Raw genomic sequence first — 25897 nt, 5'->3', positions numbered from 1 at the left:
AATCCCAACTCCTCCTAAGAACAATGAAGTTTTCTGTATAACCACAATACAGTGATCAAATTTAGGGAGTATAAAATAACATCGATGTATTATTATTATCTTAAAAAGTAGTAGTAGTATATTATGTTATAAGCTAACCAGTTTGCAAGTTGTCCCAAAAGTGGCTCTTATAGCATATTTTAAAACCCAGTTCTGGGAAACAATCAGACTCATACATTAGATTTTTAGATTTACTTTTCAGGTCTCTTATCTCCCTTAATCTGAAACAGTTCCTCGGCCTTTCTTGCTCTTTTATGACATGGGAATTTTTGAAGAATACAATCAGTGGTTTTGTAAAAATATCCTTTTATTTGGATTTGATTGGTCATTTCCTAATGCTTAGACTCAGGTTTCACACTGTGGGCAGCAACACATGAGTGGTGTTGTATCCTCCTCAGTAAATTTCATCCGGAGGCACTTAGTCACTTGATTAAGGTGATAGCTGGTAAATATCTCCACCAAAAAAAGCATCTTTTCTTTCCTTTGAAAATGTCTATGGGTAGACATCTAGAGACTATGTAAAAAATACTGTTCCTCAACAAATTTTCACCCAGTTGTTTTAGCATCCATTGGTTATTGTTACCCAAATCAGTTATTACTATAGTGGTAGCAAAATGGTGACTTTCTAATTCTGTTATGCTTTCAGCTGGTGTTCTATTATGAAGGAGGGTTTTCCCATCCCTTCTACTTTAAAAAAATTATTCATTTATTGTATGTGCTTATGTTAATATGGACTTAAGGATTCTTATTTTGCTTAATGTTATAATCCTTTGCTGTCATTATTCATTTTGATGCTCAAATTTTGCTTTGGCAAGTGAAAGTTCATTCAAGTTGGATTTTATGTCCTTTTACTGTGTTTTCATTAGTTTTTGAGCACTCCTTAGTAGTTCCAATCAACATCTATTTTATTAATATATGTCACTATTAATAATAAAACTATTAAGTAAAATTAATGACTTTTTGCATATTTGTCTTTAAAATAAATCTCCCTAACATTATATAATCTAAGTACAATATTCAAAAGTTAGAATAATTCTTTTTGTGTATATGTGTATATATAACTTCAATATAAAGTTAGACTTAATTTGTTTATTTGTACTCAATTTTGTGAGTTTTTTCCCTGTCCTCCTTGATTTAATCTTTTTAAATATGTAAAATATTAACATGGTTCCACAAATAAAATTATATAGAATAATATATTTAGAATTATAAGTTCATTCCCTTTTCCTTTTCTGCTTCTCACTTACTCCATAAGTATCCTGGCATATCCTTCCTCTGTTCCTTTTTGAAAAAATCAGGGAGGAAAGAGAGAGAGATAGGTAGATAGAGAAGAGAGCAGGGGAGGTAGTCTTATTTTCCTTTATTTAGAAAAGGTAGTACACTGTACTATTTTGTACTTTGCTTCTTAAATTTAACAATGTATATAGAAATCTCTCCATATCCGTTTAAAGAAGTAATCCTCATTTTTTTTCTTTTTACAACTGCATAGTACTCCACAGTGAAGGTATATCATACTCTATCCAGTCAATTTTGTGTGTGTGAGCATTTAGGGTGCTTTCAGTATTTTACAATTTTTTTTTTTAATTTAATGAATAACTGTGCATATGTTTGGTCAGGTTTTTTTTTTTTTTTTTTTCTTATTGTTGGAAGCATATATTCAAAGTAAATTCCTACAAGTGAGATTGCTAGTTAAACAAATATAGAATGAGGAGCCTGGTGCTTCATAGGTCTGGGATTGCTGATTCAGAGGGTAAGGCATATGTAGTTTTACTAGATGTTGACAAATTCCCTCCATAGAAATGATACCATTTTGTATCTTCACCAACAGTGAATGAGAGCGTTTGTTTTCTCACAGCTTCCCCAGCAGAATATGTGGTGACATTTTGGGCCATTTGCCAATCTAATAGGAGAAATGGTATCTCAATTTAGATTTTTTTTTAAAGCATCTTATTTTGTTTTATTATTACTTTCAAGTATGTAGTACATTGGTTAGACATTTATATAGTTTATGAAATGATCCCCCTGATTACTTTATCAGTTTAGTGTTAATTTATACTTGTGTTATTATGAACAAGGTTGAATGAACTTTTCATTTAAATGGAGAATTTTAAATATTCGTTACTAAAAATGTTTGTCTTCATCCTAGATAATTTTTTAGATTAATATCATACTTAATAAATTTCTAAAGGTTCATATCATAGCCTACAACCAATTCGTAGTTTACTATTTGACAAGGACCTGCTTAACTCTTATTTGCCTACCATGACAGAATTTGCTCTGTGATGATGGTGACAGAAGCTTAAAAATGACCTTAAAGATACATGTAATTATATGACATCATAAACTCATATACAATAAAACTTCAGGTTAGAAAAACAAAAATCTAGGTTTTTTTCATGTATGTGTGTGTATGTTTATTTTGATTTTCATGTGAAGTTTTTTTGCTAATGAAAAGAAGCATTTGTAACAGATACTATGAATGGTAGATAACCTAAAAGTTACTAAAACTTTATATTTTAGTCATTTATTAACTTTCCATCAATATATCTTTATATTTTACCTATTAAATTATGTTTTAAGTCACCTACCTATATATTCCTTAATTGTATACTTACCGAAATGGAAAATTTACTATATAGTGAACTTTTCCACAAGAAAATCAGATAGCTAAATGTTTATGGAAATTAAGCAGCTTTGTAGTATTTGTTCCAATGATATAAATGTGTACTTACAAATATTTTTAATGCAATATCAACTAAATATTAGATAGAAAGCAGTAGATATTGCAAGTGGGGTATAGGAACAGATGATGTTGGACATTAATACCCTGATTTCTGATCATATTTAAATGACTCGTAGTTCCTTAGTTAAAACTTATTTTATAAATATGTCGAAAGCCTCATCTTTGCAAAATGATGTTCTTTCGGTTTCTAAGACAGACAAAAAGTAAAAATCTAATTCTTCTTAACAAATGCAAGTGTCCTCTTGCCTGGTGACCTCAGGTAACATTTCCAGAATGTGTACGGTGGATGACAATCGAGTTTGACCCTCAGTGTGGTACTGCACAGTCAGAAGATGTCCTTCGTTTGTTGATTCCTGTCAGAACTCTTCAAAATTCAGGATATGGACCAAAATTGACATCTATTCATGAAAATCTTAATTCCTGGATAGAATTAAAGAAATTTTCTGGATCTTCTGGTTGGCCTACTATGGTTTTAGTGTTACCAGGTAAGTAATTTTTTCTCTTCTGTTTTATATTGTAAAATATATGCATTTATGATACTTATATTTAGTAGGAATACATCGTTGAAAATGTTTAAGTTTTAGAAGGATTTCTTTAAGACCTACTGTGTATCTGGGTTGCAGGTGAGAAGTAAAGAATACTTTCTGGGCAAGGGGCGGTGTCTCGTGACCGACTTTTAGAAGAGAGAATATTTCGAGGAGCTTGTAAAAAAAGAGTAGCTTGACCAAAGTAGAGAGTTAATATTCAGGAGTGGCTGTCTGTATAGTTGGGACCAAATTATAGAAAAACTGTATTAGATCTTTTATTTTCCCAGTAAGTTCTAAATTTTGAGACCTTGCTAAGGATTCCTTCCTTTCAAGAGAATTGATGAACCACCTAACCTACTGGGTTGTTGTTTAAAACTACTGTTTTCAGTCAGGCTTGAGGATGTGTGCATACGTGCATGAGAGATAGAGAAACAGACACACAGACACAGAGAGACAGAGACAGAGACACACTGCACTTTTATTGCTGCTCCTGGTATTTTCCTTTAAAAAAAGTTTAAGTATTTAAAACTGTATGTAGAGTGTTCTGTTTTCAAGCAATTAACCATAACTACACTTGTGATCCCCTAAACTAATAGCCAGTTTGAATTCAGAAAGTTTTTCTTCCAGTCATCCTGCTTTGTTTATTTGTGAAGAGATCAGACAAAGCCAAACGCCAGGGTAAAGGATTGCTTGCTCTGAAACAGAAAAGGCTAACCTAGGTCACTTCAGTAATTGACAGAAAATTGAAAATTGATTGCTCATGTAAGTTAAAGGTAGGACATTTTATTTAGGAGAATTTGATCATAAAGAAAAAAAAAGACAGTCCATTTGGGATGGTTCCATTGTTTCTAGCACAGTTTTGTTAAAGTAGATACAGGAACCCTCCCCGCAAAGGCTAGGTTTTTTTAATATTTGATTTGTATTGCTACCTATCTTGACTTAGATAAAACATAAAGTCGTTTCAAGATTTTGAATTCTATGTTTGGTTTTTTCCTTAGGAAATGAGGCCCTTTTCTCATTGGAAACTGCATCAGATTATGTGAAAGATGACAAAGCTTCTTTCTATGGTTTCAAATGCTTTGCAATTGGATATGAGTTTAGCCCTGGACCTGATGAGGTAAGAATGAATTATCCTCTCATTCTGTTAAGGAAGATTGTGTTTCTAAGGGCTACTATTGACTTAAATTTATTTGCTTTCTTTACTTAAGAGCCAAATTTATTTTAAGCTAGAGTATTTAATTTAAAATATTTTGTACTTTAATTGTGTACAGTCGTCTGTTTTTGCTACTTTTAACATATGAAGAGAATGGAGTCTGTGCAATATGACCCAGGCTTTGAAGACCTAGTTCCAACCATGCACAGGTCGCTGTACCTTTCTAAATAAATAATAGAACCTGATTTCACAGTGGGACCAACTTAATATCTCTTCTGAGTGTTTCAAATCATACAACAAAAGCAAAATCAAGGGAAAAAATAATCATGTCTCCTCAAAGAAATGAATGAAAAATTCTTTGGACAGTGTACCTGGGGGCTCGAACCTTACAACCAGCATGAGACATAATATTAAGTCTCTTCCACTTTTTTTTTTTTTAAATATTAGTTTCAAGTATACAGCATAGCGATTAGACATTTGTATAATTTATAGAGTGATCCTCCCAAATCTCTTCCACTCTTAATTTAACTATGCTTTCTTCTAGTTTCAAAAGTTTTAGTTGAATGCAAGTCACATTTGTTGATAATCCACATTATCTTCCAAACATTTTTTAAAGCAATTAATATGTTTTTGCAATTATACAGGGAGTCATTCATTTGGAAAAAGAATTAGCCAATCTTGGTGGGGTTTGTGCAGCAGCTTTGATGAAAAAGGACCTAGCACTTCCTATTGGTGAGTCTGGGCAAATACTAGGTGTTTGTTTACGATTTTTAAAAGAAATTTAAGAATAGAGTACGTTTATTATAGTACCTTTATTATATATTACTTTTAAAAAATAGGTTAGCAAAATGAATTCCATAGTCACATACACTCATGAGCAATAGCTGCTTAATATCCTGGTAGTTTGGGATTTTTGGAGACTGAAGAGTATCTTCAAGTCTTTTGTGTTCACACGTACGCATGCACACAAACACTCTTCTTTATTCATATACATGCTATGTGCCAGGCATTTATTTGGGTTAAGCACCAAATCTATAGTATTAAACCAAAGGTTTGAGATATTTTTTAAATATTCTAGTGGACATACCAAGTAGAAAACTTGAACTCATTGTCTGAAGCTCAGGGAACGAGTCAAGAGAAATGTTATTTGAACATAATTGATATTTAAACACACAAGACCATATGAAAGATGAGCTAGGAAGAGAATGCAAATGAGAAAGAGAAGAGCCCAGGATCAAAGCTAGGGCTTGCCAAAATTTCAAAGTGGACAAAATAGGAGGAAAAAACTGGAAAAAGACTGTGATGGAGCAGCAGCCAGCGAGGCAGAAGTGAAACCAGGAGAGTGGGTATTCATGGGATTTTGAATGGAAAGTCAGGAAGGAGAGTCAGGTTGATAAAAGGTATCTGGAGGAGTTTTCATGTGAAGCAGAACAGAGGAATGAGGCAGTGGCAGAAACGGTTTCTTTTTGAGATGCAGAGTGGTGTGATATGTAAGAATTCATAATCAAGATAGCAAAGAAGAAAATAAATTTAAAAATGTTTACCAATTTTATGACATGTAACTATAGTTTAACATTTTATTTCCACAGTATTTGGTAATAAAAAGCATTATGTTTATATTTCCCCAATGCTCACCCCTGAAAGTTTATCTATATCTCTTCCCTTTGAGACTACCCTTCTCACTTGATCCTTTCTTTCTTCCCATCTCTCTTTCTCTCCTGTTCTTTTTTATTCTCTTTCTTCCTCCTGCTACCTTTTGTCTTTCCTAGTTCCCTCGCTCTTGCTTAATGTTGACATATATGAGAAAAGGAGACATCTTCTATTCTAATTGTATAGGAAAATTAGTACAACCTCTTTGAAGGAAATGTGTCAATAACTTCAAATTTTATATTCATATACTTCTTGATGTAGCAATTTTTATACATACTTGCACAAGTGCTCAAAAAATATATGTTGTAAGATAGATTAATATAACAATGCTTATGATTGTAAAAATGAGAAGTAACCAGAATGCCTATCAGTTGGAAACTGGTTAAAGAAGTAATAGTATATCCGTACAGTGGGAATGTATGTAACTGTTTAAAAACAACAAAACAATTAGCCCTCAATGTCACGACCCTAAAAGATGTCCAAAATATATTAACTGAGAAAAACAAGTTGCAGAAGTGGGCCCCATTTTTACAAACATTATCTTATGTATAAATATATATGTATGTTCACATATGTGCATTATGTTGACATACACACACATTTATTATTTGTACACAAAGTTTCTAGAACAATACATAAGAAATTGTTGACACTTTATGTTTGGGTGGGGAGTGGTGGCAGAAGTATTTATTCTGTCCTTCAGTATAATTTGAATATTTCCCTTTGAACATGTATTACTTTAGAAATGATATTTTATAAATTAAGCTATCCAAGAAAATTTAATAAATAAAATGTGTTCTGTATTAAGCCATAAAGGAGAAAATAGCTAGAGGATATAGTCACTACCTTAGGTTTTCCTGCCACTTAGGAAAGGTATAGCTCTTCTATATGATAACCAAAATAAAATGGCTCAGATTCTGAATAACCAGTTTCCTTATTTTTTACAAAAATTTTACATTTATATGCATAAATATAGTATAAAGCTTTTGCATATCACTCAAATAATGTATTTTTTGAGTATTGTCTTGAGACTTATAGCTTATATTCACAGTGAAAATGTAATTACATTTTAAAATATAAACCACTGAGATTTATCCTGAATGATAATAATTCTTTTCAATCTGAAATATCAGAATTGTGAAAAAGGTAAAAGAATGCAAAAGACTAGAAAGTTAAACTAAGTATTGATATATTTTAGTAAAACTTTTATTTACACAACAGGTAATGAATTAGAGGAAGATCTTGAAATTCTTGAAGAGGCTGCATTACAGGTATTGTCCCAAACATTGTAAGGATAAACTTTGTACATTAATTTAAATGATCTGATTTAAACAATCAGATCAACCTTAATTTTTTTGGAAATAGGACTCATTCATTAAATACTTCATTCTGTTCACTGGTGGTTATAAAGATAAATAATTTATAATTTCTCCCATTGATGAGAGACACACATGTGAGTCCTTGCTGTGCTGCATGGTGTGTGTTAACTCTGGAGCGAGACATAAATTCTATGGGAGAAGGAAGAGCTATCAAGTGCCAAGGGTGTAGGGGAAAGCTTTGCAGACCTGTGGGCATGTAGAGTGGATCTTGAAAGTTATTAACCAGTTTGAAAAAAAGGGCGGAAAGGTTTTAGTAGTAATTTAAATAATATCTATAGAGCACTCTAATTTACGATATCTTTAATATTACCTATTTTTGCAATCACACTTTGAGGTAGGTATTTATCTCTTGAGTCTTACCAATAAGTGAAGTTTAGAAAAGTTATGTGACTTGTCTAAGAATTCAGCTAACTGGGAGATAGAGGCTAGTATCTAGGTCTTCTAATACCTACAACTAGTGGTTTGTATTGTATTTCTTGAGATAAACTGATCATAGCATTAATAATAAAAAACACTTATTTAACTTTATCAAGTACTATTTCAAACACTTGGCATATTTTTAAATCATTTAGTCCTCACAGCAACTCTATGAATTAGAGACTCTTATCTCTATTTACAGATAAGGAAACTGAGGCAAGGAAAGCTTAAGTGACTTACCCAGAATCACACAGCTAGTAAGCAACTGGGCTAGAATTTGACCTCTGAAAGTTTGGTGACAAAAGTCCATGATCTGGATCATATGTGTAATCATAGGGAGCCACGGTGTCCTCAGTAATGTTAAGAAATTTCTGAATTTTAAAAACCCACCAGCTTTTGTTTTTGTTTTAAAAGAAAAGTTAAATCCGTACCTTACGATACAAAAATAAAAATTAATTCAACAAATATTTAATAAACAATATGTGTCAGATAACTTTTTAGTTAAGGAGAACCATCAAAGAGTTCATATATTATTATATTTGTTATGTCAAGTAGTCGTGGTGGTCTAACACATATTAAACACCTAAAACTTGTTAGGCAATGTAGTGTGTATTTTATAAATGTTATTTAACTTATATTTTAAAATAACCCAAATAACTTTATTTGATCACCAGTTTATACATTTTACAGATTCAAGAAGGTCTGTAACTTGTTAGCTGAAGAGCATACAGCAATCACTGGTCCAAAGCCAGGATTCAAATTCAAGTTTATTTGATTTCAAAAATCATGATTTTTGAAATTGCGTAACTTGGGGAATGCAGAAGTTACTGTTGTGTAAACTTGACAGTACTGGAACTATAATCCTTTTCTATGAAAAATGTTTTGTTTCAAAATTTATAATCATTAAAAAGTTTCTAGTTTCAGCATTTAAAGCAGGTCTTTCTAAAATGTAGGCTTGCTTGTCAAATAGGTGAGGACTAAAATTTCGATTTTATCTGCCTCTTTTTCTTAACATTAACCAGACTTAGATAGGCTGATGCAGTTTATGTGCAGCCACAACAATCAAGCTTCCATCCACTTTTTACCCAAGTCAAGACCTTGGTACCCCGTACTCCCACCACCCGTGAGACGGGCAGACACACCTACCCATGATACCCCCTGCCCCCACCACCCATGAGAGCAGACACACCTACCCATGATAGCTGCCAATAATGGAGACGCAGAAAGAGGGGGGCCTCCACAACTGCCTATAGAAGGGAGCCCTGGCCTTGACAAATGGGGATGTAACATGTAGAGGGCTGGGGGGGTATGCACCATTTGCAGCAGCATGTGGGTCTGAAAAGTCCCTTATTCTTGTGGGAGGAAAGACTCTGGAAGTATTATCCCATAGCTTTTCCTCCTGGAAGTTTTCTACTTTATAAGCTAAAGGAACACTGGGGCATGGGGAGAAAATGATTTCTCCAAAAAAGCCTATCAAAAATTGTGTGCACGTTAAAAAATTCATGTAATTAAAGCTTTATATTTTAAAATACATAAATATTCTCTCTTATCCAACAGGTGTGCAAAACCCATTCTGGTATTCTTGGAAAGGGTTTAGCTCTTTCTCATTCACCAACTATATTAGAGGCACTGGAAGGAAACTTACCACTTCAAATCCAAAGCAATGAACAGTCCTTCCTGGATGATTTTATTGCTTGTGTTCCAGGATCAAGTGGTGGAAGGCTTGCAAGGTAAGGCACTCGGAGTATGACAGTTGCTTTCTCTCAGGGCTTGCCTCAGCCTTCATATCTGAAGAGAAATGAAAGGGGAATCCATCAGGATATTAAAAATGCTGCCTAAAATAATCTGATTTTGAACTTGCTGAAGTATAAAATGGTACTTAATATTTCAAAATATTTTAAAAATATATGATACTTGTTAGTTGATTATTTTAAAGTGTCCTAGATTAACTTTGATTTAAAAAAAGATGTGGAACATAGTATAATTGAGGAGTCTTTATACTGAGTAGTAATATTTAATATCTAACTAAATTCCTAAATATATTGCTATATTTTGTTTTAATGAGTTTTTTCAAATCTACAGTTAATACAAATATAAATTTAGAATTTAAGTCAGATTATTTGAGGTTGTAGAATTCTCATTTATTTTGTTGCTTTTTTTTTTTTTTAAGATTAAAAAATATGCTGGCTTGTGTGATTTTTCTAGTAAATGTAGGAATCTAACTTCTTCCTAGTTTTAATTTTAAAAATATAGAGGTTGCTCTTTAGTTTTATAAAACCAAAATGGTGATTGGAGAAGAATAGAAAATCAAATTTTAAGTCAGCCTTACTACTGTATTTGTGGACATTTTTACACGTGACAGAAGTACTTATTACTCACTCACCTCACAACTTGAATATAGATCATGGAATGAATTCAGGAATGGCTTTCACAAAATATAGAAAGTTGGCAAAATTGGTAAAAAAAAAAAGGAAGTTGAGAAAATGGACAGGACAGCTTTAACCTAACTCCTCAAGGAAGCAGAATGCCATTTCTGTCCCTGCTTTTATAGAGAAGCTGCTCTTGCCCAGGCTTTCGGGCTGACAAGTTAAGGTGGAGCTCCCTCAGTAAGAATAAGTGTCCTAGGCACTTCAAGTTATACTCAGCCTAAATTCATTGCCTTGGTTATTTTAAATCAGCCAGAATTAAAATTTCATTTTCTGATTTTAAAATTATTTCTGTTTTATTTGTAAACCTCAGAAATCTCATATGCTTGGCATATTTTGTAATGAATCTGTCATTAACAAATTACTTCCAAGGAAGACAGTTGTAATTATGTCTGAATTAGAAATGAAGATATTGATTTATCATTTTGTTTGATACATGTTTTACTCGTTTGACTTACTCAGTGACAATGTTGATGAATGTTTGGTTTTTTGTGTGCTTGTTTCTTTTATTACTGGAAGGTGGCTTCAGCCAGATTCCTATGCTGATCCTCAGAAAACATCTTTGATCCTGAACAAGGATGATATTCGTTGTGGTTGGCCTACCACCATAACAGTTCAAACAAAAGACCAGTATGGAGATGTGGTACACGTTCCCAATATGAAGGTAATTATATCAAAATTAAATTAGTAGACATCTGTGCATGGCTATTGTGAATAATAAAATTTTAGAAATGGCAAGTGCCTGGAGTCCATTTGCAATACCCTCTTTACATATATGTAATGGAGGAAGCCAAAAAATTGTTTAAGTGATTTGTTTATGTTGAGTAGTATCCAGTGTTCCAAGCTATATGTTTTTGTTTGTTTTTTACATTTCACTAGGTGCTTTGGTGATTCAAAGGAAGGATAGGGAAAGTGTCTGCAGAAAGAGTGCTAAGCACATAGAGGAAAGGCCCTCAATACGTAATGATTAAATAAACCAGTAAAAGAATACATTTTAAAATTTTGTATGTATCTTTTAAAAGGCTCAAATACATTTTGTATTTGGTACTATTGAAACAATATTTAAAATATAATAATGATATTTATCAAATATTAGTAATAAATGAACTTGTGTTATAAAAGAATGAGTAATGGAAACAGTTACAGGTAATGTGTTGATGAATATAGTTCTTTGTATACCTCGTCCCTGAGACATTAATAATGACATTCTAGAGAATATTGTAACATAAAATTAAGTTCTTTTGTGATATTACCTATTAATGTAAATTTCTCATTTAAAACTTGTTACATTTCTGGAAAAAAAAATCAATATTGAATGCAAGTTTATATAGATAATCCCAGCTGCCTCACCCCTCAAAACTGTATTACAAAGAAATTTGATTGTTTGGGTTTAGAGTTGATTAAACCACAAAATCCTTTTTACTTACAGAGCAACTGATTTTACCTCAGAATTACTTTTAATAGAACTGTTCCAACTACTTGGTACATTCTTTGATTTATAGCATGAAGAAGCACAATGCCAATGAAACGTTTTACCTGACTCATAGTAAGAAAAGGCAAGAGACATATATAGTTCATATATATAGTCTTAAGACATATATAGTCTTAAGACCAATAAGTAAAATTGTATGGAAGAGTATCTGACCCTGATATTAAACAAAAGTCTGTCTGTACCAGTGGCCTTCAGTATATGTGCTACCTAAGCGAGCACTACCACTAGCTTTCAAAGTTTTGGCCATGACCCACAGTAAGGATTTCAGTCATGACCCAAACATACATATATAGGATGGAATAGTATATACGCTTAATTACATAAAATATATATAATATGTTTACATAGTATGATATTTGCACTTCTCTATCATACACTATGATATTTTCACTTCTCTCTTTTTTAAGGAAGAACATGTCTCATCCAAGTGATTTCATGCCCTCTATGAATTACTCTGTGGAATGCAAAAAACAAATTATAAGAAAAAAATTGAATAGAGCATGAAGTAACCCTGATAGTGATACGAAAAAAATGTCTCTGCGGACAGAATTTTTATCATAATGCAATACATATTAATATGTCGAGGGGCTAATGTATTATTCACTGATGAATTTCTCACTCAGGTGTATGTAGTGAGTTGTTAAATTCAATCTTTGAGCCCACAATAAGTTTCTTATTTGTGTGACTACATTGTAATAACCATTTACCAGGTCAGCATAATATTTCTAAGGTTCCTACTGGAATGCTTATAGTATTTCTTTAGTTGTATTTTCTTATGTTTCCTCCTCTGTGTATTTTGCTGTCTCTTACTTCATTTTGATATTTGGTTTGTTTATATCTTACATTTCAAAGTCAGACATTATGCTTTATTTTGCTCTCCTCCTCTTTGGCTTCTTTTTTTGTCCACATGATCTATCTTTCTATAATTCCTCTTTTTCTCCTATATATTTTGCTTCTCCCACTCTGTCCTCCTTTACACTAAACTTCTAATTATGCTCAAAATCCGTATCAGATTTATCTCTAATTTAGAAACCATATCTAAGAAAGTCCTAAAAATATTATTTAGGAAAAGTGATTTGTTGATGTTTAATTTATTAATATCATATTATCATATTAGCTGAAAACAGACTTAATCTTTATTTTCAGCCTAATAGCACATGAAGCTTTAGGAGCATTTTAGACTTACCAAAATTTATTGAAGTATCTTTATGTAATAATAGCCAGTTATTTGAAACATAAAAATTGGTTTGCAGCTAATATTTTAGTGAGATCCCAAATGCTTTTTAAGTAGCAAGTGGTACTGTTATTTTTTTAACTCATAAATTGATTTTCCAAGGAAATCTTATTTAGTGAAAAAAAAGACAGTCACATAGGAAATAAAAAAATAGCAAAGAAATTTTAAAGAAACAGTGTAAAAGAAACAAAGTAGTTATCATTCTACAATGTCTTAATACTCAATATATTATTCAGTGATTTACTTGAAGATTCATAGTATATAGGCAACTGTACTTTTAATGTTAACTTACTTAGAGTAAATATAATTGTTTAAATAAAGATTAAACCAAAATAGTATGTATAAAAATACTGGCAGTGTACATGAGTTGAAGAATTTTACTATATATCTTTAAAATTCTGTATTGTAAATATATAAGATAGATTTTAATATTTTTAGGGCATTATATCAGGTCAAATACTGATCTGTCTCTTAACTCCAACTAAAAAAGATTCTGGGTATTTAATGGAACATATTTGCCAGCTGCACTTAATTTTATGTAGGCAGTAAGAGTCTCAAATAACTGACTCCTTAGAATGGCGTTAATAAGAACAATAAACATTAAAGACACTGCACAGTTCTGGGATGCCCCTGGATTATTTAAGTAATACTTTTACTTTCATTTATGTTTTCTGTACTATTTCTATAAAGATCTTATTGTTAATTCTTAGCTGTGCTTGCCAACCACAAACATAGTGTCTGAAAGGAAGAGAAAAAACTTTGAACCTCAGAATGATGATACTTGATAAAGAGCTAAAGTGGTATTTAAATTGTAACTCTGAGGTTACCTAGGAATCAGGTGGTTTGTGCTAATGCTTAACAAATACACAAACAGCAATAATGTGTTTTATTATAATTCTTGGAAGGTATTTCTGAGTACTGTTTATAAAATAATTTATACTTTCAGTGTTTTAACATGCCTTAGCAAATCTGTTCTTTGCATCTCTACAGAAAGATATCTTCATTTTATTGTTGAAGAAATTGAGCTGGAAAGCTTCACTAGATTGCATACATCAACTAGGTTTTGTTGATGACAGAGCTGTCTAATCATACTCTCTATGCACTAGAGTAAATAAACATCTTTAGGCTTTAGATATAAGATTTGTTGTTATGTGTTAATTTTTAAGACTTATCAATGGAGTGCATTTTCTTCTTCAGAACAGTTAAAATTGAGATTAGCACTTCAAAATATGTGGAGATTGTGGGAAAGTATTTATACTTAAGTTACCTGATAATTTAATGTTAGTCCCTGCAAGAATTTATTATAGGTTCATTCTGCTATTAGTTCCTGTACTTTATTAATGGTGGCATTTATTTTTATTATATGTTTTGATATCTATGATTATTTATTCCAAAAAACAAGACCTCTCTTTTACACTGTGTTCAAGATCCGTATTGTGAAACCACCTCAAGGTCATTCTGGCACTGTGAAAAAAGCCTTTGAAGGGAATGCCCAAAGTGGACCGACAATAAAATTATAGAACTGAGAATCCATGATGAAAAGTTGCTTCTTTTGATGTGTCATGGACAATTATGTAATAAAAATGTTTGGTTCTTATAATATCATGGTTAGGTGGAAGTGAAAGCCGTTCCTGTTTCTCAGAAAAAAACGTCTTTACAACAAGAGCAAGTAAAGAAACCTCAAAGGATTCCTGGCAGTCCTGCGGTGACGGCTGTATCTTCTAATACTGACATGACTTTTGGTGGGCTGGCATCACCAAAGCTGGACGTTTCATATGAACCCATGATCGTGAAGGAGGCTCGTTATATTGCCATAACAATGATGAAGGTAATTTGTTTTACTTATCAGAAAAAAAATTATTTTTCAACATTTATTCATTTAACAGACATTTCCGTGATTCAAATTCAGACACAACATTACAAGTCTAGAGAGCTGTACATGCAACATATTTTTTTAGGATGATGTTATTTTCCTACAAAGGGTTTTCACTCGTTTAGGAAGATGTCTAGAGGCGCTACCAGTGATGAATCAAGTTAATCCAGTCGGGCATTGAGAGGGTTGAAAACTAGATTTCAGTTTCTGCAAAAGTACTTATCTCTTCAGTTTACCATGCCTCTTGGGACATAGCCCTTCAGAGATTTCGGGTTTACCTAAGCCTTTTTCAATTTGGGGGTTCTCTCTAATGCCAGACTCATCTCTTTTGGTTTCTGATATCAGGCTTTTTAGCTTCCTGATAATGTTAGGCAGTTTTAAAAATATATATTTCGTTCACCTTTTTAGTAATATTCAGAGACCAATGTTAGACTAAATTATTGAGATGGTCATTTGAAGCAGAAGTTAGGAATTTTGCCATTATCAGAGTGAAATGGTGAGCCATTCAAGGCATTCATTTATTTAGAGGAATGGCACAATTAGATTTTTGTTTTATAAAGATAATAGTGGAATATGGAGAATGTAATTGGGCAGATGATCAAGAGATGTGGTTTAGTTTAAGTCTCTTTAGGAGACTATTGATTGTTGACTTAGTCTGGTGAGATATGATACCTTCGACTAACAAGTTGTCAGAATAGATTCAAGAGATGTTTAGGCTAAATAGGGCTTGGAGGCTGATGGGGATGGAGTAAAGAAAAAGAGGCAGAAAATACAAGATGTTTACATTTTAAGTTTGAATAGTGCGATTGATAATGTTGGAGGAGGGGCAGGTTTTGGTTGAGGAGGATAATAGTTTTGGATGTGATGAATTTTAGATATCTCTGAAATGTCCATATGAAGATATATAAAAAGAAGTTAGATTACAAACCTGAAAGTGATCACAGTCTGACCTCAAGAAAAGAATGTGAGAATAATCAGCACTTGAATTACTTATGAAAATAAATATCTACTTCCTTGGGTAAAGAGAGAAGTTCTAGGACAGGATCCCGAGAAACACCAATATCAGTGAGTCTCAAACTTTTGACTACATCAAAAAAAATAATAATAATTAAAAAATAAATTTAAAAAAACCTACAAACTTTTGTCTGTATCAGAATCATCTGGAACACTTATTTGAAAAGGAGATTTTTCAATCCTCAAAAGAGTTACATTCATTTGATCTAGAGATTGATTCAAGAATTTGCATATCAAACAAATATGCAGAGTGATTCAAGTTCAAAACCTAGACTTTGAGAAACATTGATTTACAGGATAGATAAGAGAAAGAAAAAAGAAGAAGAAAAGGAAAAGGAAAAAAAACAAACATTGACAAGAATACTAGTCAAAGAGATAAGATATAAACTAGGACCAGAGCTTACTTTTGTCACTTTACCACCACTTTACATATAGTAACTGATTTAAACCACACAATAACCATATGAATTTTGTTTTTCCCATTTTACATATGTGGAAACTGAAGTACGGTGAGATTAAATAACTTGTCTAAGGCCATACCAGTGGTGTTGGTAGGAATAGTTTGAGGCACAGTGGATTGATGAAAAGGAAGAGAAAATAGCTAAAGACAAAATGAATGTAGATTAAGTCTTTCAAGATGTTTGGTTAAAAAAGAAACAAGACATGGAATTGAGTGAAGGCTTTTGAGTTTGGCATTGAATATAGAAAAGATTTGCGTGTTTTAATACTGGTAAGGAGATAGTCGAAGGAAACCATCCATGAAGATTGTCTTAGAGAGTTAAAATTAATATCTAGAGCTCAGATGGAAAAATCAGCCTTAAATAAGAGAAGTATTTTCTCTTTTCACTGTATTAGGAAAGGGAAAAGAAAATATATGGATGCTAATGAATTTGTAGGCTGTGCAGCTAAAAGGATTATTTATAGTAGAAATTGTATGCTTTAGTTTGGAGCTGGGAATGATGAATCTTAGGGTCAAGATTTTGAAACAAAAGGGAAGAAATGAAATAGTCATTGTGGAGAATTAAGGAGAACTGATCAGAAAGATTTTTCAGACATTCTTGAAGAATCAGTTGAAATTGAAGATAATACAGTAAAATGTGAATCATATGAACATGGATAAGATGATCATTTGGATTGATTCAATATTGAGGTTTTGCTAGATAGTACAACAAATAAATAGTAAAAGAAAGGGGTTGAGCATTCAATGGTTAAAGAAAGGGCAGTGGAACCTTGTTGTTTTGGAAAGGAAGATAGAAAATTCAGAGAAAGAAAGTTGGGGTGAGAAGGACTAGAAATCTAAAAATTGATGTACTAGAGATTACTGGGGAAGAAAACCGAGTAGACCATTACAGTTGTGAACAATGTCCTAGGTTTATGACTTTTGATTTGAGTAGCTGAAATAAAGTAAAGATTATGGAGATTATGAAGAACTTGAAAAGCTGATTTGGATGAATTGTCCTGTGACTAGTAAAGAATTTAAAGCTGAACATTCTCATTCATTTCAATTTTTATTTAAGGGGTTTAGTTCCTGGCATCCTTACCTCTCTAATTATTCTTTTAGTTTCCTATGAACATGCTTCCATTTGCGTAATTTCTTTTGAAAATCTAGTTACCAGAGCTAAGTGCAGTACTTCAAGAATGTTCTAAGTCACCCAGGGTTAGAGTATTTACAGAACACCATTACCAAACTGTCTTCTTGAGATACTAATTCATGTTTCAGGAAAGGGCATTTTCTTATATCCACCATTCACAGGTGCTGTGTGCTACCCAGTAGTGAGCCAAATACTGTGGAAGATGGAAAAGTGAGACATAATCTATTCTTATATCATTAAAGATAAGAATCTGTATTATAGGGAAAGTGGAAGTGGAAAACACATTGTACTGGGAATCTGGAATCCTGGGTTTTCCTGCTGTTAACACCTTTGTAATCTTGCTAGACTTAACCTTAAATTACATTTTTCTTACGTATAACTTTTTAGTAGGTGAAGGCAGCTAGATGATTTCTAAATCACTTTTGTGAAAATAGAAAGGGTGGGGGAAAAGAGGGTTTATGAATGGTGGGTGTGTATGTGTGTGGTGTGTGTGGGTATGTGCACATGCATGCTTCTCTTTGCTAAGTGGAGTACCAGTTACAAGTAATCGAGCAGTTGAAAACTCTACCTGAGCCTTGAAAGACAGTGATGAATATGGTAGTGTCAGGAATACAAAAGTATCAGGAATAATATGACAAGTTTCCTGTACCTGCAGTCCATTTTACCCCTTCTTTAATTCCACCCCCACTGCACTTCCACCCCTGACCCATGGATGTTGCTGTTTCCCCTTAAGAACTGGATCTCCGAAGGCAGGGCGTCCCCTCCCACACACTCCCTATGTGCACCCCGGGGCCCGGTGCACCGTGTGCACTCAAGGGGCCTGGCACACTTGGGGTACGGTACGTGGCTCCACCTGAGGTACGAGCTCAGGACCTTCTGCATGCAAAGCAGACGTGCTAGCCACTACACTATGGAGCCACCCCCTTCTACAGTCCATTTTTGTCTTTACATTTCACCATAATTTTTTTCACATCTTTTCATTATTTTTGTTGAGACGTATTGTTACAAGTGTAATTGCAGCCCTCTAAACCCTTCCCTGGATCCAGTCCCACCTCCTGCCCAGAGGTCACCACTCTCCTGAATGTAATAGTTCTCATTCCCAGATATATTTTCATACTTCACTGAATACAGATATTTCTATAAGCAGTATATTTAGAATTGTTTTATATGTTTTTCAGAAGTTTATAAAAATGTATCATATACACATATCATTTTGCTAGTGTTTTGCTCAACTTTATTTTTGAGGTTTAACCATAGAGCTGTAGTTCATTCATTTTAACTGCTTTAAATTATTCTAATATATTACTGTTCCATAATTTATTCATACACTTATTGATGAGCCTTTAGGTTGTTTCTGATTTTTTCACTATTATAAACTGTACTGAAATAAAGATCCTTCTATATATCTTCTTTTGTGCATGAGCAAGTTTTTTTCTCTAAGATATATATCTAGAAGTGGCATTGCTAGATTGTAGGGCATGCATGTCTTCCGCTATATTAAGTATTGCTAAAACCTACACGCTCACCGCAGTGTATCAAAGTGTTAGGTCTTTAATGTTCTCATCAGTGCTTGGTTCTTAACAGCACATTTTGATTATTGTTTGTTGTTGTTGTAATTTGCATTTCCTTGATTCCCAGTCTAGTTGAATAACTTTTTAAATATTTATTGACCTTTCAGATTTTTTTCTTCAGTGACTTGTCTTCACTTACTTTTCTTTTGTATCGTTTCTCTCTTTTGTGTTGATTTATTCCTTATATATTATAGATTCATTTCTCATTTTGGCTATGTGACTTAGAGATTCCTTCTCCCAGGTGAAAGCTTATCTTTGCCTTTCCTCTACAATGTCTTTGTTTTGGAGAAATTTAAATTTTTACTGTACTCAAATTTCTTCTAAATTTGTCTCTGGCATCATTTGTTACATTTGGGTCTTTGACATACCTAGAACTTATTTTTGTAAGTGGTGTGATGTAGGTGATTTAGTTTTTTCTTTTCCTCCTACATGGATAACTGTTGCAGCACTGTTTATTGAATGTTTTATCACAGCATTAATCAAGGATGTTTCTAATAATTTTGTGATTGCTACTGGTCTCTTAAAGGTTTATGAAAATTACTCGTTTGAAGAACTGCGTTTTGCATCACCAACTCCTAAGAGGTAAGGATTATTTCCTCAAAGCATGTCCAAAACGTGTTGTCAACTACTTGCATCCTATATTTCAACTTTATTTTCCATAAATGAATATTTTATACCATTTTTAAAAATTTCCAATAAAATTTATCACAAATTTATAATATATAGATTTATAGTTAGAATGTATTTATATTCAACTGAATTATTGCCAATATGTTACATAATACTAAGGTACTAGAGAAAGAATAACTGTTACCTAAAACATAAATTGGCTTGTTTAGGGTTGGTTAGTTTGTGGGGTTTTTTTCTCCCCTGTTTTTGCTTCCCTCTCTCCTTCACCTAATGAATTGCAGAGTGATTTCAGTGTTCTTTTGATTATGAGGTCTTAATTTTCAGCCTCTGAGTAATTCTGTTAATTTTGGAATTAAGCAGATTTTTTGACTTACTATTTTATTTGCTGGTTAGGAGAAGTACTTTTTTAAATAGATGCTTGGAAAAAAATATTAGATGGGTTATACTTTAGAGAAACCACCTCCATGGAATTTAGAAAAAGCTCCAAAGTTATTCTGAAAAAGCATAATTACTTATACATTTCATTGTATCACACATATCACATGACTTATTAGAAATTAACATGTTGCTATGACTTTAAGCAGGGGAGTGATATAATCTGATTTATAGTTTTAAAATATCAGTTTGGCTATTCTTAAGAATGAATTACAGGGGAGCAAGAGTGGGAACAGAGAGATGAGTTCAATTATTAAATTGCTTGGACTAGGAGTAGAACAGAGTTAGCAGTAGAAATGAAGAAGTAGATGAGTTTGGAATATACTTAGAAGATAAAACCAATAGCCTTGCTGCTAGAATGGAAATAAAGAGGTGAAAGAAAGAGAAGAATCAAGAATGATTGTAGCAGCAGTACAGAGTATAGTACATGGCAATATAGGGTTTGGCCAACTTTGACCTGCAGACCGAATCGGGCCTGTTTTTGTAAATAAAGTTGTATTAGAACACAGCCTTGCTCATTAGGTTATGTATTGTCTCTGGCTTCTTTCCCACTACAATGTAGTAATTAATTGTGACAGACTGGTGCAATAGACTAAAATATCATTACAGAAAATGCTGTTAGCCCCTGGTATAGATTATCATGATTTTTATGAGGATCAAAAATCCTGAGAAACGAGCAGGTGTTTTTTTGTTCTGTTTTGTTAGGTGCTGGGGTGAGTGGAAAATAGGAGTTCTTCTTTGGATTTATTAAAGTTGAAATGCCGAGATGCCTCCTAGTTATCTACGTGGGGTATTTATGGGGCAACTGGAAATAATCAGTTTGAAATTCAGGGGAGAAATGAACTTGGGTCATTTATATAGAGATGGTATTTAAAACTAAGGAATAGATGAATGCTCAACTAGAGAGATGCTATTCGAAGAAAAAAAGAAAACCTAGACCCAGATCCTGGGGCATTCCACAGTTAAAGAGTAGTCAGAAGAGGGAGAGCCAACCAAACACTGAGAAAGAGTGGCCCGCGAGATCAGAGGAAAACCAGGAGAATGTTGGAGAAGGAAAAAGAGGTCATTTCAAGAGTGTCGGAGTTGTCAGCTATCAAGTCTCAGATTGCTAAGGACAAAGAAAAAAACATTGAATTTTGGGATGCAGTAGTCATTGATTACCGATATAAGTAATTGCAATGACGTGTTGGAAACAAAAGCCTAGGATAAGTTGTGAAAGAGAATTGGAAGTGAAGAAATGGGGACTGTGATTATAAATAATTCTTTAACTAAATTTCTATATTAATGGGAAAAGAGATATGAGGCCTCATTTGAAAGGGCTGTAATATCAAGAGGAGGTGTTTAATTGGGAAATTCTGAAGTTTTTATGGAGATGAAGTAGAAATAGAAATGACAGTGTTTCATCTTTTCTTACGGCTGAGTAATATTCCATTGTATGTATGTACAACAACTTCTTTATCCAGTCATCTATTGAAGGACACTTTGGTTGCTTCCATGTCCAGGCCACTGTGAATAATGCTGCTATGAACATTGGTGTGCAAATATCTTTTCTGATATGGCTCTTCAAGTCTTTGGGATAAATACCCAGTAGAGGGATTGCTGGATCATATGGTAGATCAGTTCTTAGGTTTTTGAGGAACCTCCATACTGTTTTCCATGGTGGCTTTACCAATTTGCATTCCCACCAGCAGTGTATGGGGGTTCCTTTTTCTCTGCATCCTCTCCAGCATTTGTTATTACTTGTCCTGTTGATAATAGCCATTCTGACAGGTGTGAGGTGGTATCTCATTGTGGTTTTAATTTTCATTTTCCTAGTAGCTAGTGAAATTGAGCACCTTTTCATATGTCTATTAACCATTTGTATGTCTTCTTGAAAGAAGTATCTGCTCAGGGCCTCTGCCCATTTTTAATTGGATTTTTTTTTTTTTATTGTTGAGTTGTATCAGTTCTTTGAATATTTCGGATATTAGGCCCTTATAGGAGGCACTGTTTACAAATATGTTCTCCCATTCAGTTGTTACCTCTTTACCTTGTTGACAGTTTCTTTTTCTGTGCAGATTTCTACTTTGATACAGTCCCATTCGTTTTCTTGTGCTTTTACTTCCCTTACTTTTGAGGTCAAATTCATAAAATCCTCTCTAAATCTAAGGTCTATGAGTTTAGTACCTATGCAATTTATTGTTTCAGGTCTTATATTTTAGTCTGTGGTCTTTTTGAGTTTATTTTGGTGTATAGTGACAGATAGCAGTCTAGTTTCATTCAATAGCATAGATGGATCTTGATATTATCATGCTAAGTGAAATAAATCAGATAGAAAAATTTGAGAACCATATGATTTCACTTTTTTGTGGTATATAAATCTGAAAGCAACAAATGAACAAGACAAACAGAGACTCATGGACACGGAAAACAGCTTAGTGGTTACCAGAGGGAAGAGAGGAAGGGTAGAGGTAGATGAGGGTAAAGGGGGTTAAGTATGTGGTGACAGAAAAAAAATTTAACTTTGGATGGTGAACACAATATACAAATGATGTATTATAGAATTATACACTTGAAACCTATATGATTTTATTAACTAATGTCATTCCAATAAATTTAGTAAATAAAAGAAGAAAAAATATAAATGATCCAGTAAAATGGGAGAAATTGACAATGAATGAGAGAAAGCAAGGTAATTGCAGCACAGAAATGCTGAGGAATGAGATTCACAGCACAAATGGAGGGGCTAGCTTTGAATCAAAGACCCAGGATATTTCTTCCATTGTAGCAGGAGAAGACATAGAGGAAAGTAGGTTTATTAATTTGATTGCAACTTTGAGGTTGTATCTCTTGCTTCAGTTTCTCACTGAAGAAGGTGATGTCATTATCAGCAGAGAGTGAGGAAGAGGGTTGATGGAGATTTCAAGTGAGTAAACAAAAATGAAATTTAGTCATTTTGGAGAGTAGGAAAACATGCTATGATGGCAGGGCAGTAGGATTGCCATTTATTGTAATAATACAATCAGAAATTAAATTTTTGTTGATATATCTTAGTGATGTTGTCAGCTGTTTAACCAAAAGTAAATTTTCCAATATTCGTCGTCTTTCTTTCTAGACCCAGTGAGAATATGCTGATCCGTGTCAATAACGATGGCACTTATTGTGCAAACTGGACTCCAGGAGCTATTGGACTCTACACTATTCATGTTACCATTGATGGCATTGAAATAGGTATTTTTTTTTTTTAAATTATGAGTTACTTAGTACAAAGAACTAGAATCAGAATCATCTTTCTGTTCTTTAACTTGTATCATAGACATGGACAGGTTTCATAACTTATATGGGACTTCATTTCCTCTTTTATAGTGAGTACTGACTTAGTACATTCATAAGGTCTTAAAATTTTGTAATAATTTGTGGTGTCATTACAGCCCTCATGACTCCTTCCCTCCACTCCCTAAGGTGACTGGTCAGGAATGATCTCCTCCATGATGCTGTATAACTATGTATACCTCGTCCCCCCTCGTGGTACATCTTTCTTCCTTTCCTGGCTGTGAGCAGAGACCATCTCACTTATCTTTGGATCTCCTAATCTAGCTCAGTGTTGAATGAATGAATTTTCTTCATCCACCACTAATTTTGAAAAGTATACTGCTTTTCCTTTAGACATTACTCTTTTTTTATTATTATTTTTAGAACTATTCATATAACAGAACAACAGTAGAACAATACTCTATTAAAGTGTTTATCAATATGAATTCCTTGTGACACTGTCTTTCCTAATGTTTCTCAACAAAAAGAGTTCCTATGATTGGGTAGATTCAAAAACCTAGTATAATGTAGTCTCATCTTGGACATTTATACAATTCACATTAACATATTAGGGATTCTGAGAAGTCCTAAAATTAAGAATCTTGTCTAACTTTGTTTAACCCTTACATGAGACCTTTGCATGTGGGGAAGAGGGAGACAGGGTAGAGATATAAGTAATACAATTAAAAGTCCACCAAAATACCCTTTGGGCAACTCTGGTGTAAATAGTTTGTTTTTACAGTGACGGTAAAGAGGTACTTCACATTGATGTAACTATGCAGAATATATATTAACGTATCTGTGTAGAATGAGATATAGTGAATATATCTGTAACATTCCAGAGACCTATTGTTTTCAGCCTTTGCTACACTATCCTTTATTTCAACATATCCATAAAGCCTTTAGTTGAGCAAAGTTTTGTTGGTTTTGAGCAAACATTATTCTGGGTAAGACAATTCTGTTAACTGTTAACAATTTATTGATGGTTGGGAGATAAAATAGGCAAACAAAATTATATAAGTAGCAACATGCAAGAGGTACACATTACAAGAATCAAAAGCAGACAGAGTTCAGAACAGCTTCATCTTCACTAATAGTGGTATGAAAGAAACTGATAACAAAGTAGATAAGAAAAATCCACTTAGATTTGTTTTTTCTAATGACACTGAAGAAAAAGATTCAAATTTACTTGGAATCATCCATTTTATTCCCTACTTTTCTAAGTCAACTTTCTCCCAAGGTGACCAAAATGTCAGACCAAATGTCAGCTGGGACCTTGCTTGACCATAGGCAAGAAGAGATAATAATTCATCAGAATAATTATAATAATAGCTAACATTTTTGGGGCACTTAATATTATGTCCAACATTGTTATATATGCACCTTATTTATTTTAAATTTTTTCATTTTCACAACAGCTCAGTGAGATAGGTGCTATTCTCGGTCACATTTTATAGATGAAAAAATTGAGGCACAGAGAGTCAAACAAATAGTGACAAACATGGGAAAAAACAAGACAGTCTAATGTGAGAACCCCAGCTTTAAACTGCCATGCTGTTTTTGCCTGTTAGTCATAGAGATGGTTGGTATGGATGATGGGCGGTACCCTGATCTGATGCTATGAGATATATTTAGTCATACAAAGGTTTCTTTCTTTATTATTTTTATTTTTTAGTATGATTTTCTATGTTCCAGATAAAGAATGTGAGCCCTGCCTTTTTTTCTTAAACTCCTAAGACACCCATTTGGAATCTCAGGGTCATTTTTCAAATATTTGTCTTTTTTAGCTATAAAAATCAATCACCTTGAAAAGACAGAATTCAGATATTGTTTTGTTTAAAATAGCTGTGAATGTATATAAGGTTAGGTTTAAGGATCTTCCCTTCCTTGTATTCTCAAATGTTACAGTTCTCTTCCTTTTCTTACAGATGCTGGCCTAGAAGTAAAGGTAAAAGACCCACCAAAAGGGATGATACCACCGGGGACTCAACTGGTCAAACCAAAGACTGAACCTCAACCAAATAAGGTTAGGCTAGAATGAAATCCGAACCTGAATTGGTTCAAGACTCGTTAACTTTCTTCATTGATGGATGCTTCATGGTGGCCATCAAACATTTAATATTTTACTTGATTTCAGTGTTTGAATTCTAAATATCCCTAAATAAATTTGAAGAGTAGGTCATTGTAATTCTAATCATTTCTAAATTATAGAACCTGTACTTTTTGGCTTTTTGGTATAATGCTATAGTAATTTATAGGCTTTGTGTACTTTCTGTTATTGAAAATTTACAACTAACAAAAAGTCTGCTAAAATTAAGTGTATGAAGTTTACAAGTTGAAGTATCTTATGCTGCTAAGAAAAATTAATTTCCTAACATCTAAAGAGTAAGTAGAGGAATTTTGGTAAATTTATTAAAAAGGAAACATTGGT

General features: G+C 33.1%; 1 protein-coding gene across 1 annotated transcript in view; it reads left to right on the top strand.

Moving 5' to 3' along the window:
• MYCBP2 (MYC binding protein 2, E3 ubiquitin protein ligase) overlaps window positions 1-25897 on the top strand; it is a 236802-nt gene that overhangs the window by 136787 nt on the left and 74118 nt on the right. Inside the window, 10 exon segments of the mRNA XM_015590881.2 lie at window positions 3042-3267; window positions 4308-4426; window positions 5107-5194; window positions 7334-7383; window positions 9466-9638; window positions 10854-10998; window positions 14673-14888; window positions 19637-19692; window positions 23270-23385; window positions 25395-25492. Of these exon segments, the coding sequence (XP_015446367.1) occupies window positions 3042-3267; window positions 4308-4426; window positions 5107-5194; window positions 7334-7383; window positions 9466-9638; window positions 10854-10998; window positions 14673-14888; window positions 19637-19692; window positions 23270-23385; window positions 25395-25492 (1287 nt within the window).

Source organism: Pteropus alecto, unplaced genomic scaffold, assembly GCF_000325575.1.
Source record: "Pteropus alecto unplaced genomic scaffold, ASM32557v1 scaffold72, whole genome shotgun sequence".
NCBI classification, from domain to species: Eukaryota; Metazoa; Chordata; class Mammalia; order Chiroptera; family Pteropodidae; genus Pteropus; species Pteropus alecto.
This window is presented reverse-complemented; position numbering and strand designations above follow the sequence as displayed.